Genomic DNA, 17793 nt, shown 5'->3' on the forward strand with positions numbered 1-17793 from the left:
CAGCCAGGCGGTCTGCAGCTCGCGAGCTCAATGGGCAGTGCCGCCCGCTGGGCACCAGTTCCCATCCAGCTAAACCTGGGACTACGGCCGGCAGCCTGGGCCCTCCTGGGGATGCTGCAGGGTCTCGGCCGCCACAAAGCCTCGGGCCACGGGAAGGTGGTGCAGAAAAGAGGAGGTAAAAAGTCCGCGACTGCAGAGCTACACCGGCAGCAGCGGATGGACGCGGCGAGGGAGGGGCGGGCCAGGCGCAGCAGTCTCCCCTTGGGGCTCTCTCATCAGCCCCCTCCCCAGACGTCCCGGCCCCTTCTCCCTCTCCACTTCCGCAGCTCCAGTGGGGCAGTTGCTAGGCGGCGACAGCGGCGGCGGAAGCAAGATGCAAGCTTGGGGCTGACAGGGGCAGGAGCAGGAGGCGGTCCCACTGCGCGGCGCGGCCGGGCGCAGGATGCGGCGGCGCTTCGAGCCGCAGCCGCTGCCTCCTCTGGGCCGGCGGCTGCGGCTACTTTGGCTTCCGTCACTGGCCTTCCTCCTCGTGGGCCTGGCGCAAGGGGAGGAGGTGGCGGCATTATCAGGTAACCGGGCAGCCGTGCTCGTTCGCCCGCTCTTTCCTGTCCGTGCTTCCTCTTCCCTGCCCTGCGCGCAGGACATCTTAGCCGTTGTGCGCCTGCCCCATCCGTGGGAGGGGAATTTGCTCTCCCGGTGGAAGCCCGGCCCCTGACACCGAGATTTCTGGAGGCGGGCTGGTCCGCTTCAGTTCTTTCCCGCCTTCCCCACCTTGTCAGAGTCCCGTATGTAAGTGACCCCTGCCACAGGTATTGGAACACCTGACCCGGGTAGAAGGTGGGGTACAGCTCTTTTTTTTTAAACCTCCATCTCTCCTTCCCAGACCCACTTAAACGGCCTCTCAGCCCCTTTCCTGTATTTAGGAAGCCGGTTTTTGTGTTTCCCTGGTCTCAGAAGCCTGGACTCATCTTGCCAAGTGTGGTATCTCCTTTATTAAGTCTCACTGTATGGGTGGGTCAGAATTTTGAAGGCCTGGGTTTCAGATTTTCTGTCTCCCGAGAGCTGTCTTTGGCCAGTGGCCACGCAGTGCAGACTAATGGGTACCTGTCTTCCGGACCCTGGATGACAATCTGTGGCTGGGCAGAGCAGGCTTCTAACCCGTTAGTTTCATTCCCGGAAACCTCATTCTTTCCTTTTCACTTTGGATCGGGGGCAGTGTTCACCCGAATTATTCCTGAGAATCAGTTTTTGCATCCTGTGAACTTAAGCAGTGTGGCTTTCTATCACCCAGATTTGCGTTGAATTAAATGATAATACCATTTCTAGCTCTTAAAACTTTTTGGTGATTTATTGTACATTTTTATTTGCCCAGAAATTCCCATTCCAAAAAATGGGAAGCATCCAGGCAGGCCTCCACAAAATTATCTTTCCCAATTTGGAGGGAAGCCAGTCAGTTAAACAGGAAGAACTAGAGATGGAGAACCACCCATGCTTCTCAGCCAATAGGTGGAGTCCTTAGAAACTTGGAGGTACTTAGTTGTCTGAAATGTCCTTCCTGTGTTGTCGGTGAAATTCACACCCAGTCAGTTTCCATTTCTTAAACCGTGCAATTTTTTTGTTGTTGTTGATATCTCTTAACTGAGGAAGTGTGTCTTTGAAATTGACAACAGATCCCTGGGCACATCAGTGCATATGATAATTACAGTCTCAATTTCATACTTTCTATAATAGGTCCTCTGGAAACATAAAAATATTTTAAAACCTCTTTTTAAGGAGCTTAAAGAGAAGTCATAGAGCTTGTGAAATAAATATAATTTAGCATGAATTGATCCCACTTGCCATTTTGCTTTTTGAACCCATCCATCTCGCTTTAATAGAGACAAAAGACAAACATCTCCTAAACCAAAAACATTTAAAGTACAGTTTGATAATCATTAGATTCATGTTTTTGACTTAGTTATATTTTGAAATATCTATTTTACACATAAAAGAAACTTAAATTTTATGAAAGTACTTTACCAAATCATCTGAAGAAGTAAGCTCCAGGACTGTTCTTGTTGTCACAAAGACTTGAATTCAAGGTCTCTCTTTGATACATGTTAGCTATGGGATCATAAACAAAGTTCTTAACCCCCTTGGTTAAGACAGTGAGTCTGGAACTTAGAGTGAGGCTGAGGACTTTGTGTAGCTTTGCCCCACTCACATCCAGTCCAAGTACAAGTCAAGACACCACCTTCATGATGTCATTGATCCTCTTTGAGAACAAAGGATAAAAAACAACAAATTACATACGAGGTGCTGAAGTGCATCTGATGTCTCAGTGGAATGAGTTTCCACACAGGTATTCTGTACATTTACAAAAATCACAATTTCTGCACCAAATTTTTCAAGAAGTAGTTTCAAGGTTGCCTAAAATTTGGGAAGTATCTTTTTTTAAGATATCCAAAAATAGCTAAAACTATTACTTCTGGAGTTTTGACTGAAGCTTTGCTTTATTGAGTTTGAATGAATTTAAAAATAATTTTGAATAAAAAAATTAGGATAGTAATAAATAGAAGCATATGTAAGAATTTTCAAACCAACTTCCCTAATTTTATTCATTAAGAAACTGAAGCATAGGGAGGTTAAGTAAAGGTGTCAACAAATATTTGTGTTTGTTGACTTACTCCTGTGAGCTCCTATCATGAGCTGGCACTTATAGTGAGAAGTAGGAATACAAAGAAAGGCAAAAATCAGTCTTAATTCCCAAGGAATTCATAGTCTATTAAGGGGAGACATGCCACATGTTTGCAATATAGACAAGATAAGACAGGATAAAGAGAAATTATTATTGGGAATAATTTCAGTGGGATAGTGCTAGCATTAAAGGTAAATCAGGAAAAGCTTCTTGTAAAAAGCTGGATTTTTGTTGAGATTTAAGAAAAGCTGGGAGAGGAAGATAAGGAAATAGATTATTCCAGGCATGGATGACAGCCACTGAAAAGGCAAGTAGAACCAAAATGGAGTGTAGTGTGGGAGGAACAGTAATCTTGGAGGCCAATTTATTAGGTTCATGTTTGCAAGGAATGTCATTTTGGCTTGTACCTTCAGTTCCTTTGTCATTCACCATCTATTATTATTCCATTCTTTTCTGAGATTTCTCAAGAAGGCAAAATAATCTTGTGTTATTTCAGTTTTTTCCTTTGTCATTGAAGAGCTTTTTTCTTGGCCACTTATCTTGCAGCTCAGATTATGTGGAGGGAATAAGAAGATTGAAAATATAGGAAGGGGATAAATTAATGCAGAAATTTCAAAAGCCAAGAGAAGATTTAATATTTGATTCTGGAGGTGATAGGAAGTCACCTTGGTTGACCTTTGTTTTAGGGAACTCAGTTTGGCCACTGAGCAGAAGATAGATTGGAATAGGAGACTTGAGGCAGACCAGAAGGCAATTTCAATAGTTTAGGCTTGAGGTAATGGGGACCTGCTTCTGGATGATGCAGTGTCAGTGGAAAGAAGGAGGTGTTTTTAAGAGATGGGAAGATAGAATCAACCGGGCTTAACTACTGATTGGATATGGGTAATAAGAAATAGTGTGAAAAATTGAGATTTTTGAGCCTGGGTTTAGAGGATTGACTTCCAAAGGTCACAGAGCTTAAACCCAACACTTTCTGTTTCCAATTTCAATGCTATTACTACCTCACAAATGAAGAAGGTGCTTCAGAGAAATGAGAGCTTATTAATTGGTTGATGAGATTTATTTCTGAAAAAAATATATTTATGTGAATCATAAATAAGTGATTTAGGGAGGGCCTTATTAATTACATATATTTTTGAAGTTTGGTTTTATGTGGGATTTATCTATACAAAGATTAAAGAAAGGATAGGCCTAAAGAGCTAAGTCAGAGGATGAGATGTGATTGACTGATCAGACTTGATGTGTTAGTGTATTGAAATTTGAACAATGAATTTGGAGATGGTGGATTCCTATCACTGCTACTTATTCACTAAGTCTCCTCATGATGATTATGTACTTATTTATGTTCCTTAAGTTGTTCTTTTTTGGAGTGTTTTAAGTAGAATAATTTGCTTATTTATAGAAAAACTTCAATACTTTGTGGAATTTCCCTTTTTTTTTTTTTTTTTTCATTATTTATTAGGTTCATGTTTGCAAGGAATGTCATTTTGGCTTGTATCTTCAGTTCCTTTGTCATTCGCCATCTATTATTATTCCATTCTTTTCTGAGATTTCTCAAGAAGGCAAAATAATCTTGTGTTATTTCAGAGTTTTTTCCTTTGTCATTGAAGAGCTTTTTTCTTGGCCACTTATCTTTTTATCTGTTAGTCTGTCTATCTACTTATTTATTTGTTCATTCATTAATTCATTTATTGTCTAAACAATCAGGGATAGATATCTTGCCCAGAGTCACACTGCTAGTGTCTGAAACTGGATTTGAATTTAGGTCCTGACTTCAGGGTGGGTGCTCTATTAATTATGTCACCTACCTGCCCTGCTCCTGTTCATTTGCAAATTTGTTGCTAATCGTTGAAACTGTTAAATACAAAATATCTTGAAATTTAAAATGTGGTTTGTTTGTTTTTCCTGGCAGTTCTTTATAGATTTTGTCATTCCATGCTTTGTTATCCATAATCAAAAGTTCTGGATAGTTTTCTTGTATTATTTCTTATATGTGGTATTTGATTTTGGTTTTGTTTATGGTAAGACCTAGCATCTAGAGCTGACACAGACCTCAGAGACCATCTAATCTAGCAATCTCATTTTGTAGATGGGAAAATTGAGGCCAGTGTCTTGGCCATGTTCATACTGTTCATATGCATCAGAAACATGAACTAAAATAAACCCAAGTCTTTTTACTCTAAACTGTGGTTTTTAACCTGGCTCTGCTTATCTTCAAGGTCAGCATTGTGTGGTTCAGAAATGGTGAGGGGTCACCATTTAATAAAAAAGCTGGAGAGATCTCTAGAAGCAAAGCAAAGTTTATTATACATTCTAGACAGAAGGGCGTCCCACCCGTGGAGCAAACAATGGAAGGGAGGAAGCCCCTTCTGGGACAAGGTTAACACTTTTAATCCCTAACGCAAATACCCCTTCCCACCACTGACCCTTATCCTCAATGGCTGAGAGTCTTACATTCTAAACTCGAGATCTACCCACAAAATTGAACTTGACCAATAAGTACATAGTTGCCCATATTTGACTGAAATAGGGAGAAAATGATGTCATGGGAGGATAGCAGGAAGGGGACTTAAGTATGCCCTTGACTCAATCTTCAAAGTCCTTCAGGCCTACTCAAACTCTGAAGTAGATGAAGCCTTACTCGATTTTCACAACTGTCTTGAAAGATCTCATGAAATTCAGTGGACATTGTATAAAGTGATTTTACTGGAGTCATAAAGACCTGAGTTCAAATACTTCCTAACTAAGTGAGTTTGGACCTCTCACTTAACCTCTAATTGTCTCATTCTTCTTAACTTTAAAATGAGCATAATAATAGTACATAGGATTGTTGTCCGGATCAAATATTTATAAAGCAGCCTTAAAGTGCTACTTATTAGTATCATTAGCATTGTTATTATAATTCTTTGTAGTGAGAGGAAAAGATAAAGAGGCTTAGAAAAATTGATTAATGGGCAAACTTGCTCATCACCACTAGGATTCCCTATTTATTAATTGCAAGATTCACCAAATAATCGGATTTGTAGATCTCATTACACATTGAACCCTTGAAAGCCACAGAGTTTTCTCAATGAAATCCCTAGCAGGCAAGATTGATCTCTGTATGTCCCCAGAATAAAAAAGCAAATGAAAAAACTCAGTTGCTTTTGACTTCAGAATCTACTCCTAGGTAAGAAGTCCAATTACAATTCTGTATACAACAAAATATTTGTCATAGCATTATCATCCTTGTGACATTCAAAAACTGGAAACCAGTTGATGGATTAACAAGCATTCATTAGAGAGTTATTAATCCCAGGTATTATTGACGTTCAGTCATTTTTTTCAGTTGTTTCTGATGCTTTGTAACCTCATTTGGGCTTTTCTTAGTGAAGATACTGGTATGGTTTGTCATTTCTTTTTCCAGCTCATTTTACACTTGAGGTAAACAACATTAAGTGACTTTTCTAGGATCAACAGCTAATAAATATCAGATGTCAGATTGGAGTTTAGGAAGAGAAGTCTTCCTGATTTCCTGACTCCAGGTCTGGCACTTTGTTCCTATCAACTAGGGAATGACTAAACAAATTGCAATATTTAAATAAAATGGAATAGGATTGTACTCTAAGGAATGACAAATATGAGGAAATCAGAGAGATTTGTATGTGTTTGTGCAATGTGAATAGAGCCAAATGAACAATAGGCATGATAACTACAATAATATAAGTGAAAATGACACAAAATTGCTGTGCATTAATTGCAGTGACTTATGTTGGTCCCTGTGTAAAGAAGAGGAGAGTTGATGAAATAGGGGATTAGAGTCAGGAAACTCTGAGGTCAAATACTGCATTGGGCACTTACTAGTAGATTGACCTTGAGCGTATCACTTAGCTTTCTAAGCCTTAATTTCCCCATCTGTAAAATGAAGGTGTTAGTTTCATTGGCCTCTAAAGTCTCCTCCAGCTCTGAATCTATTATTTTATGATCCCTGTAGAGTAAAAAGGTTTTAGTTATATAGTAATGATGTGCTTCTGGATATGATTATTTTGGTAATTAGTTCTTGGAGGATTCAGTAATGGGGAGTATATCAGGGAATAATTTTAGTATTTTTTAAAGACATATAAATAAAGATTATTAATGGGCAAAAAATGTAAATTTTGGCTTGGCATTTGAAATAAGCAATAAGCGGGGCTCAGAATTGAGTAGGAAGAAGGGATTAGTTTAAAATTCATTTGGAAATTTGTGTGGTGCTGTCAGTGATCTCAGTCTGCTGGCTGCTGCAAAAGCTCGTTCCTTTAGCACTAGTCTTCCCCCAGAAATACCATATTGCTCTGAATCACAGACCACTAAGTTCTCAGAAGAATTGAAGTTATAATTAACCCAAAGGTCAATAGAAATACCTATAGTGGGAATGAGAAGGCTGTAGCATGTTACTAATAATGACTTCTTGGAAGAAGTGGTATAAAAGACGTTATTAAGCAAGTGTGAGGAATTTAGGTTAAATACAGTGTGCCTTAAAGTAATGACACAATTGTTTCAAAGGTAAAACATCTTAAGGAGCAAAGGGGTATCTTCATCTCTTTTTTGGGCAGGGTTGAGAGGAGAACATGACAGAAGGAGGGTCTTTTGAAGCTCTCTAGGTATAAGGTCCTAACATAGGTTAGTGATGAACCATCTGAAGCATCATCTTCTTTAATGATATAGATTTGCAGCAGCCATAATAGAGAACTGACCTAAACTATAGGCATCTATGTAATCTTTCCAAAACATTTATGTAGAATGTAGAATCCTACATTTAGAGCTAAAAGAGATTTTAGAGGCCATTTAGTCTAAATCTCTCATTGTATAGATTAAGAAACTGAAACTCAGAGAGTTTTTAAGGGAAAGCTTCCCAAGTCTGAGTAGATAATACAATTGGTACCCACTTCTCATGATTCCTTCAGAACAAAGGATATTACCCTCAGTTCTAGGAACTAGGAGTTGTGAAGTACTAGGCAAGAAGTTGACCTTAGTAATATAGTTGATGTTGACATTGTTGTTTCTCACTAAAAGACCAGAAGTGAATTTGAGCTATGAATAGCTTATTAAGAAAACTAAATCAGAAAATAGGATTTGGGGATAAAAGAAGTGACAGGCTCTTTATATAAGGATGGAAGGGATCTAATGAGAACAAATGAAAATACATCAAAGTGGAAGAGTTTGGCAAATTAATCTGGATAGATTTTTAAAAATTTTTAATTTTTTCTTTTTTTGAATCTTTTCCAAAAAAATCTAGATAATTTTAAATGGTAAAGGGGAGGGAGAGGGAGAAAAATGCACATATATGTATATATATGTCTATATCCACTGGCCAGATGCTACATAGAGGTAAAATCACAGCATAGGAGAAAATTAATAAAGATCTTAATAATTCACAAGAGAAGTGAATCAGAGATCTTAATGAAAGGAGATAAATTTTATGTCATAGATAGAGACTATAGAAGCATAGATTTAGAGCTGAAATGAACTATAAAAGCTATGTAGTCCAGCCATCTCATTTTACAGTGGAAGAAACTAAGAGTTATTATCTATAATATTTTTGTTACAAAATTAAAAATATTTTTAATGTTGATAATATTAAAAAATATTTAAGAGTGGCACAGTAGATAGAGTGCTGGGCCTGGAATTAGGAAGATTCATCTTTCTGAATTCAAATCCAGTCTTAGATTTACTAGCTGTAAACTTGCCAAGACACTTAACCCTGTTTGCCTCAGATTCCTCATCTGTCAAATGTGCTCAAGGAGGAAATGGTGAACCAATGCAATATTTTTGCCAAGACAATTTTAAACTGGGTCATGGAAAGTTAGACACAACTGAAAAACAACTGAACAATAAATACTACAAATATTAACATAGGTAATATTTGTAGAGTGCTTTGTAAATCTTAAAGTGCAGTATTAATGTTAGCCAAATAAATAATATAAATGTGTGTATAAAACCTTATGGGTTATTCCTTCTTAGGAGGAATAGATACTGATAAGGATCCAACACTATATATGAAAACATAGACAATGACATTCCTTGTAAGTAGATGATCTCTATTTCTAGGTTCATTAGCTATACAAATAAAGTTACTTAAAAGATACTAACTTTACTCATCTTGTAACAAAAGACCTGGAATTTAATATGTAAACATACTAAGTACATAATTCCAAATTATAAACAGAAAGCAGTGTCTATTAAATGAATAGTAAAACATATTTGTACTAAAGTGAATGCTCTACAATGAGGTGTTAAACTCAAAGTAAATAATAAAACTAATGAAAATTAGATTTTCTTTTGAGATAATACAAGAGAGTCCTTAAGTTACACTCCTCTAAGAAAATTATTGCATCAAAATTCTTTTCCTTAAAACAAAACAAATGTTTCTGACTTTAACCTTACAAATTAATAGATTTATACCTTGGTCCCACCAATTTCTGCATTATTGTTTAATTATTCTCTTATTTTTAAATATGAGATTGAGAACCTTGTTTTATACATGAATATATAACTATTAAGGGGCAGATGACAAAGTCAATTATTTATCTACTTAATTGTTTAGAATATGAAAAAGACTATAATTTCAGATAAAAACATAAAGATCTTGTATCCTATAGCACTATAAAAGTGCTGGAGTATTACAACAATGAGATTCTTTATATTAAAAAATATGGATTTACCTGCCCTAGTTAGAGAGGTTTATTATGAAAGGAAAAAGCAGCGATATGATTATAATAGCATCAAAGCTAATCCTCCAGGCCTAAACCTAAGGGTATGGAATGACTCAACATATATATAAAAGGAAAAAAAAAACACCCTTATTTCTGCTGGGTTTCAAGAAAAAGTCCTATAGGCAATCAATTGTATGACAGGCTGTCACAGTAAGGCTCAGAATTAACTAGGTGGGAAAATTTCTTGTGTGGAAATTGACTCAAAAAGGTTCTACCAATTGGAAAACTAAATACACTTGGTGTTACCGTGAACTGTTCCAAACATTTTAAAGACCATTATATGCTAAGAGTTCTAAAACTGTGTTTGTCCTTTATTCCATTATTAGGTCTGTTTGCCAAGATGATCAGGGAAGAAAAAAAAGAACACACACACACACACACACACTCACACACACATATATTAATAATATATTAATATTAATAAAATATAATAATATAAGATTAATAATATTTTCAAAATATATGCAAATATAATTTTAAATATTCACCTTTATAAAATCTTGAGTTCCAAATTTTTCTCCCTCCTTTCTCCTCATCCCCCTCCCCTTCATATCAAGTAAGCCAATATAGAACCTATGTATTTTAATATGTTTAATATTTAATATATTTTTCCAGAGTTCTTTCCCCTCAATCCCTACTTTTCCCCAGGAACAGATATCTACTGGTAGCAGTTCACAGATTTTACTCCCATTGACTGCTATTATTTTTCTTGAATGGTGAAACACTGATTCCATGGCACAAACATACCTGAAAATCTCCTAGAAAAACATAGCTGATTAATTTAGTTCTCCAGACTAACAGAGATCCCTGATCTCTTAATGCCTAAAATTGGATTCTATTAAGACCAAGCTGTTTTAAGATGTAACTTCAACATATACTACTCCAGATATGACTTTGTCATTTTCATAATCACAGAACATCACATAAATCACTGTTATAATATAAAAAAACTTTAAAATTTTTCTGCCTTTGTCAAAGAATTAGTAATGGTGGAGGGGATTCTTATTTTCTCCATAAACCAATTCACAAGTTCTTTTCTGAGGCTGATAAGATTTTATAACTTTGCCAAGTGGAATGGTCTTAAGCAATTGGGAAAGGCTGCAAAGAAGGGTTACCAGGGTTTACCCCTCACAAAATAAATAATTGTTCTTTTTCTCTTTGTAAAATACACCCAATTAAATGCTTTATAGGTTTTACATTATGACTATAGCATCTAGTAACTTAATAATTTTCCTGCATTCAAATCAAAGGGAGGTAAGTTCTTCAATGATGCAATTTTATCATCCTCTTGTTAGCATTTTTTATACAATGGTTTCTCAGAATTTACAATACAAGAAAATTTAGAAACACAATAACATTCACAATATCATAAATTTAAAGCATGAAACAAAACCAATCACTAGGTGACATCAAATCAATCAAATGCATTTCAAAATGATTTTACATAGAAAATTATTCACTTTATCACTGTTAGCATTATGTACAGTCACATTTAAAATCAAATTTTGAATAATTTAGTATGGAATAACTGCATTCAAAGAAGTAATAATAATGGATTATTATATAGTGCTTACCCATATGTCAGGTCTTGTATCAAGTGCTTCACATTTATGTGATTCTTGCAATAACCCTGAAAGTGGGTGCAAATATATCCCCTTTACAGAGTAGCAAATTAAGTTAAACAGATGATATTACTTAAAACTATACAGCTAAAAAGTTTACAGAAACTAGATTTATATTCATTTTTCAGAACCATAATCTTTCAGCAATTTGTCTTAATACCAAATCACATTATAATTTAATTTCAGGACAGACTTTTTTAACACATCAAACCTGTTTTACAATTATAAAATCAAAATCTCAAAATTCACCAAGAGCCATATACTCCAGCACTAAACATTATAAGGCCTTCTACTTCTAGGTAAACTACTGCCAAAGATTTAAAAGTATCAATCTTGCGTTCTAATCACCTTAAAGGTCCAGGAGGATTTAATATTTTACACACAACTAAAAATCCCTCTAATGGTCTTAAGTGCAGGATTTTAATATGATACCTTCAAATAATTCATATTGCAAATATAATACAATACTTTCATATCACAAAGAATAAACCTAAACTTTCTCTCTTATTTCAAAGAAACCAAAAACCTCTCTCAAACTTTTCTTTCCAATATGCTGAAACTTTTTTCTTTTACTGATCAATCCATTGATCTTGAAAACCACACTTTAAAATTTTTTTTCCATATTCTTTTTCTAAACTTTCTTTTAAAAAGTTGTGTCTCATGCTATCTAAGAAATTAAATCTTTTTGCCACTAAATTTCTCCTTTATAATTTTAGCACATATTTTTAAACAAAACCAGTGACTTATTAAACTTTCATTCTCTAAATTGCATGGCTTATTTCAATTCAGGTGATTTGCCATTAATTTACCTACAATAAATTCTGTTGATATTGCTAATTATTTTCAGTTCTGTTCTTCTCTCAGAGATGAAAGCATCTCATCTTTCCCTCACTGTTTAGAAGGGAAAATCTCAGAACTAGTCCTAATCGTGGCTGCATGGCTACAAACTTCCATTAAGATGTTCTTAACAATTATAAAACTATTAACAACTTACTTAGGCCTGGTCTAGTCAAATAACAATTAAGTTTTGGTATATTATTTACAGAAGTAACAGTATTTTTTCAAATTGAATTTCACTTTCATTCAAGTTGTTCCCTTAAGTAAACTTCCTTTTTTTTTTTTTTTTTTTTTTTTTTTTTTGTGGACAAAAAGTAAGACTTTTTAAAAATTCAAATTGTAAACTTGCTTTGAAATTTATTCCAAACTGATTTCCCCTTCTTTGCTCCGTAGCCTTGTGATGTTGAGTAGCTTTCATATACATCTGTGGTGATCCTCTTAAATTTGTCTATACCCTTCTTGTACCAGAACCAGTTAAGAATTAATAATAGGTAGTTCCTAAGTACCACTATTTCAATGAAATCTGCAACCTAATTTTTTTCCACTTCTAAACCTCAGTGATGTGGTTTTCAAATCTGCTTCTTTCTAATCACTAAAATGACCTACCTCTCTTAGCTGTGAGATATAAAAAGCTGAGGAAGAGGAAGAGTGATAAAGGATTCATTTACCATTCACAGTTATTAATTTCCTTTTAAACAAAATGTTAACCTGAAATTTGCTAAACTATTTTAGCATTTATAAAAAACATTCAAGCCACATTTTTACAATAGAGCACTTATATTTTAATCACAAACAGTTTTTAATTAGTTTATGATGGCATTGCTATAAGTTGGGGGAAATATCCTGCTTTCCCTATTTGTGTTTCTTATGTGTCTTCTCACATGGCCTATTAAAAAACAAAGATTTTTTTTTTCCCCCCAAGAAAAGTTTTTACTTTACTCTTGCTCTTCAGGAAAAGAGCTAGATTGACTTTTAAACATATAATATGACAAAAGAGACACAGAAGTGCTTGTTCCTTATTTTTCCCTAGAAATTTATGAGAGTTAAGCCTCTCCTAGAAGATTGAACTGTTTTAAAACATCTTCTGGCTCTGTGCCAAAGCATGTATTTAAAAGCCACACAGAAGCACATACTAACAAATATGGGACTAAGAGCAAGCAGGTTCCAAATATCATGCTATAAATGCACAGAGACACAAAGACATGGAGATACTAAGAAATTAATTAATGTATGTTAAAGATCTCTTGTCAAGCTGATTCTTGGACTTTTCTTAGTATATTTTCATTGCACTCCCCTTCCTAGTTTCCCCTGATAAAAGCTGAGGGCTTGTCTTTGAAAGAAGAAAATCCTTCCCTAGATATCCAAGAGCTTTCCTTGGAGAATGAAAAATTCTCTATGGCTTGAATTCTCCAAGGTTTTGGGCCTTCTTCTAAGGGCTGTCTTTGGGAAACAAAAAAACTTTCCCAAAGCTTTGCTATGCGGTTCTAAATTCCTTAAGCCTTGAAAAATCAAAGTCTTAGACTTTTCCGCTGTACTTAGATCTGAGGGGAATTAAAAAAAAAAAAGTTTTCTGAAGAAATAGCTAGAAGTTTATTCTCCCCCCCCAACTCTATATTGTCAGTTATTTCCAAATTATCACACTGACTATAAATAAACATACAAGATATAAACAAACAAAAAGCTGAAACTTTTCTCAACAATTATTATTGTATTAATTATTAATCTACCTTAACCTTAGAGTTAAAACATGGATTTTGAGGTTGAGAGGAGAGCCAGATCTCTCCCTTTTCAGGGAAAAAGAAAGAAGTTTTCAAGAAAAGCCTTTCTTTCAGATGAAAAAATTTCACCAAGAAGTGTCTCCCTCAAAAAAAGGGTGGGAGAATGGCTTCCCCAGAGAGCTTCAGGGAGATGAGCCTCTTTCCTCCAATTTCACTGCTGCCACCAGTTTGTCTCAATAAAATTTATTAAAAGTAAACTGAGATTACAGAGGTCCACGCTTTTACTGATTTATTAGCAGAGCAAAAACTTATTAATAAAGTGGATCAAATAGCTATCTCAGGCCAAAAAATCCAGAGAAGGAGGCACAGTGTCTTGTTATAAGCATAGAGCAAAGAACAGAACAGGGTAAATGAGGAAAATAATATATTTGATTATAGGTTTAGCAGCATCGAGGGGTTGAATTCAATAGGATGGGTTACATTAAAAAGAGTGGGCTAAGCAGCCCCCTGCTTTTTCTTAGAGGAATTCTCTGTTGATTTATGAGACCCACTTGTATCCTGAGGCCATTGAAAGGATAGGCAAAGACAGAGCAGTATATTTTGTAGAAATGTACCAGATCAATTTATAGGCCTTTAAGGTAACAAACAGATACGGAGTTTTTCAGGAGCTGAAGTTTTGAAAGTTTACTAATTCAGAAAAGTAGCTAAACTCCTTTGATTAAGAAATATATACTAAGCCCACTTGCACGTTTAAAAATCGGGAACCAGATTCCCTAATGTCTACCTGCATTCCTCAAGGACAGCAGATTTCCTTGAGGCAAGAATAGAATAGTGATTAGCAGGAGAACTGAACTTCTGAATTTAGTTTGTAGAAAAAGAGATAAAGAAATGTGCCTGAGCAATCATAAAAAATAGAACAGAACTATAGAATAGGATTAATTACATAAAGGGCTCAATTATAAAATGATAATTTATTGTTCTCATTTTTGTAATTCATCTGCATGTTTTTTCAACAATTCACCCAGTGTACTACTATTGATCTTCCTATATGTCCTTTTTTATTAGAATGTGGTACTTTATTTTCCCCAGTTACATGTAAAACAATTTCTTTAAAAATTTTATTAAAGCTTTTTATTTACAAAACATATTCATGGGTAATTTTTCAACACTGACCCTGGCAAAACCTTTTGTTCCAACTTTTCCCCTCCTTCCCTTCAACCCCTCCCCTAGGTGGCAGGTAATCCAATACATGTTAAATATGTTAAAATATATGTTAAATCCAATATATGTGTATATATTTATACAATTATCTTGCTACACAAGAAAAATCAGATTAAGAAGAAAAAAAAACAGAAAACAAAATGTAAGCATACAACAACAGAAAGAGTGAAAATACTATGTTGTGGTCCACACTCAGTTCCCACAGTCCTCTCTCTGAGTGCATATGGCTTTCTTCATCACTGAACAATTGGAACTGTTTTGAATCATCTCATTGTTGAAGAGAGCTATGTCCATTAGAATCCATCATCGTATAGTCTTGCTGTTGCCGTGTATAATGATCTCCTGCTCATTTCACTCAGCATCAGTTCATATAAGTCTCTCCAGTCCTCTCTGAAATCATCCTGCTGGTTGTTTCTTATAGAACAATAATATTCCATAACATTCATATACCATAACTTATTCAGCCATTCTCCAACTGATGGGCATCCACTCAATTTCCATTTCCTTGCCACTACAAAAAGGGCTGCCATAAACATTGTAAAACAATTTTTAACATTTGTTTTAAAAATTTTGAGTTATAGATTCTCTCCTTCCTCACTTTTCCTCCCCTCCACTGAGAGTTGTGATGTTATCCAGAGTATTTATATAAGTTGTGCTGCAAAAGAAAACCAAAAAAAAAAACTTCAAGAAAAATGAAGTAAAAAAAAAAAGTATGCTTCAATCTGTATTCAGATTGTATCTTTCTCTGGGTATAGTTAGCATTTTTCATCATAAATTCTTCAAAAGAAGTCTTGGATCATAGTATTGCTGAGAATAGCAAAGTCTTTCACAGCTGATCATCCTACAACATTGCTATTGCTTTGTATACCGTACACTTAACTTTGTGAAAGCTCTTGGAGGACTTTTTACTTTTTCTGAGGCCATCCTGCTCATCATTTCTTATAAAACAATAGTATTACATCATAATCACATACTAGAATTTATTCAGTCATTCTCCATATGATGGGCATCTCCTCAATTTCCAAGTCTTTGCCATAAGAAAGGAGCTGCTATAAATATTTCTGTATATATATAAGTCCTTTTCCTTTTTTAAAAATCTCTTTTGGGATACATGCTTAGTAGTGGTATTGTTAGGTCAAAGGATATGCATGATTTTATACCCTTTTGGACATAATTCCAGATTGCTTTACAGAATGGTAGAATCAGCTCACCATTCCATCAATAATAAATGTCTCATTTCTCCTACACTCCCTCCAGTTTTTATCATTTTCCTTTTCTGTATCATTAGCCATTCTAACAAATATGAGATAATGCCTCAGAATTGTTTTAATTTGCATTTCTCTAATCAATAGTGAGTTGGAGTATTTTTTATATAGCTATTAATAAGCTTGACTGGTTTATCTGAAAACTGTTCATATCTTTTAATCATTTATCAATTGAGAAAGGGCTCTTATTTTTTATACATTCGATTCATTTTCCCCATATATTTGAGAAATGAGGCCTTCATCAGAGCAACTTATTTCAAAATTCTTTTCACAATTACTATTACTAACTGTATTTCCCCCTATTTATCCTCTCTCTCCTTTCACCCTGCTTTTTCTCAAGTATTTTGCTTCTGACTACGTCCATCTCCTCCAACTTTCCTAAAAGGTAAGATAGATTTCTATACCCATATTGAATATATATATATATATATATATATATATATATATATATATATATATATATATGTTATTTTCTCTTTGAGCCAATTCAAATGAGAATAAGGTTTACTCACTTCCCCTCTCCTGTCTCTCTTCTCCTCATCTGTAAAATCTTTTTCTTGCCTCTTTTATGAGAGATATTTTATGCTATTCCATCTCCTCCTGAGCAGGCTCCCATAGAACATACATAATGTACATTCCAGTTTGCTTTCCTCTAGGATGCCCCTAACTCCTCCCTAACTCTTTAGACCCCACCCTTGTTTTTTCTTTCCCTCTCTTGCCTCTGACTTTTGCCTCAGTCCCTACTAGATCCTCTTTAGTTAGTCTGTGTGCTTTTCATGAAGTAAAGTGCTTCTTTTTGCTGTGAGAACCTCTGTGAGTTTTTCACATTCTCAACTGCTCTCCCAACATAGTGCTTTATCAGTCCCACTCTGTTATTTTTGATCTCTTCCTGTCTATTGGCTCTTTCCAAGCCTGCAAATATACCTATGTCTCTCCAGTTTTGAAAATCCTGACTTAATCTTTCCACCTCTACTATTGTTCTACATCTTTTCTGCCCTTTATGGCTAAACTTTTCTGCCTTTTATTTCTGAAAACCTATTTTAGATGACTCCACTTTCTCTTCTTTGCGCTCTTTTTAAAAACTCTTTATAATCTGGATTCTGATCTCATCAAACCACTCAAATTGTTGTCTCCAAAGTTAAATTGTCAAATTCTATGGCCTTTTCTTATTCATCATTCTTGACCTCCCTGCTGTCTTTGCCACTGTTGATCACTCTGTCCTCTTTGAAACTTCCTTCTAAATTTTTGAAATGTTATTCTCTCCTCATTCTTCTTTTATTTATCTGATCCTTACTCATTTTTCTTTGCTAAGTCTTCCAGTATATGCCCTCTAATGTTAAGTATCCCACAAGCCTCTATCATGGACTCTCTTTTCTTCTTCCTCTGTATATCTGTATATCTGTATATCACTTCCCTTGGTATCTTACCACAAACTCTCTACTTATCCTGGAAAGGCATTTCCAGTTGCCTTTCCGATATTTCAAACTGGATATCCAGCAAACATGCAGGTCCAAAACTAAAACTAAACAGGTCCAAAACAAAAATCACAATTTTTCTCTCCCACCTCCCAAGTCTTCCTCTGTCCTCCCCATTATTGCTGAGGGAAATAGCATCCTTCCAGTGTCTTAGACTCAAAATCTACCTCTAATCCTTGACTCCTTGTCTACCATCCCTCCTATCCAATCTGTTGGTGAGGCCTATCAATTTTACCTTCTCTCCAAA

The 17793-nt window shown here is 35.4% G+C and overlaps 1 protein-coding gene across 2 annotated transcripts in view; it reads left to right on the forward strand.

Moving 5' to 3' along the window:
- Positions 1–340: 340 nt before the first annotated feature.
- The window catches only part of NEMP2 (nuclear envelope integral membrane protein 2), a 36681-nt gene continuing 19228 nt past the window's right edge, over positions 341–17793 (forward strand). The window contains exon 1 of one of the 2 annotated variants that reach the window (XM_074302846.1): positions 341–569. In XM_074302846.1, coding sequence (XP_074158947.1) covers positions 443–569 — 127 coding nt within the window. In that variant the 5' untranslated portion in view covers positions 341–442. The remainder of the gene's footprint in view (positions 570–17793) is intronic. The other variant, XM_074302848.1, reaches the window with a different exon arrangement.

This window comes from Sminthopsis crassicaudata, chromosome 3 (genome assembly GCF_048593235.1).
Source record: "Sminthopsis crassicaudata isolate SCR6 chromosome 3, ASM4859323v1, whole genome shotgun sequence".
NCBI classification, from domain to species: Eukaryota; Metazoa; Chordata; class Mammalia; order Dasyuromorphia; family Dasyuridae; genus Sminthopsis; species Sminthopsis crassicaudata.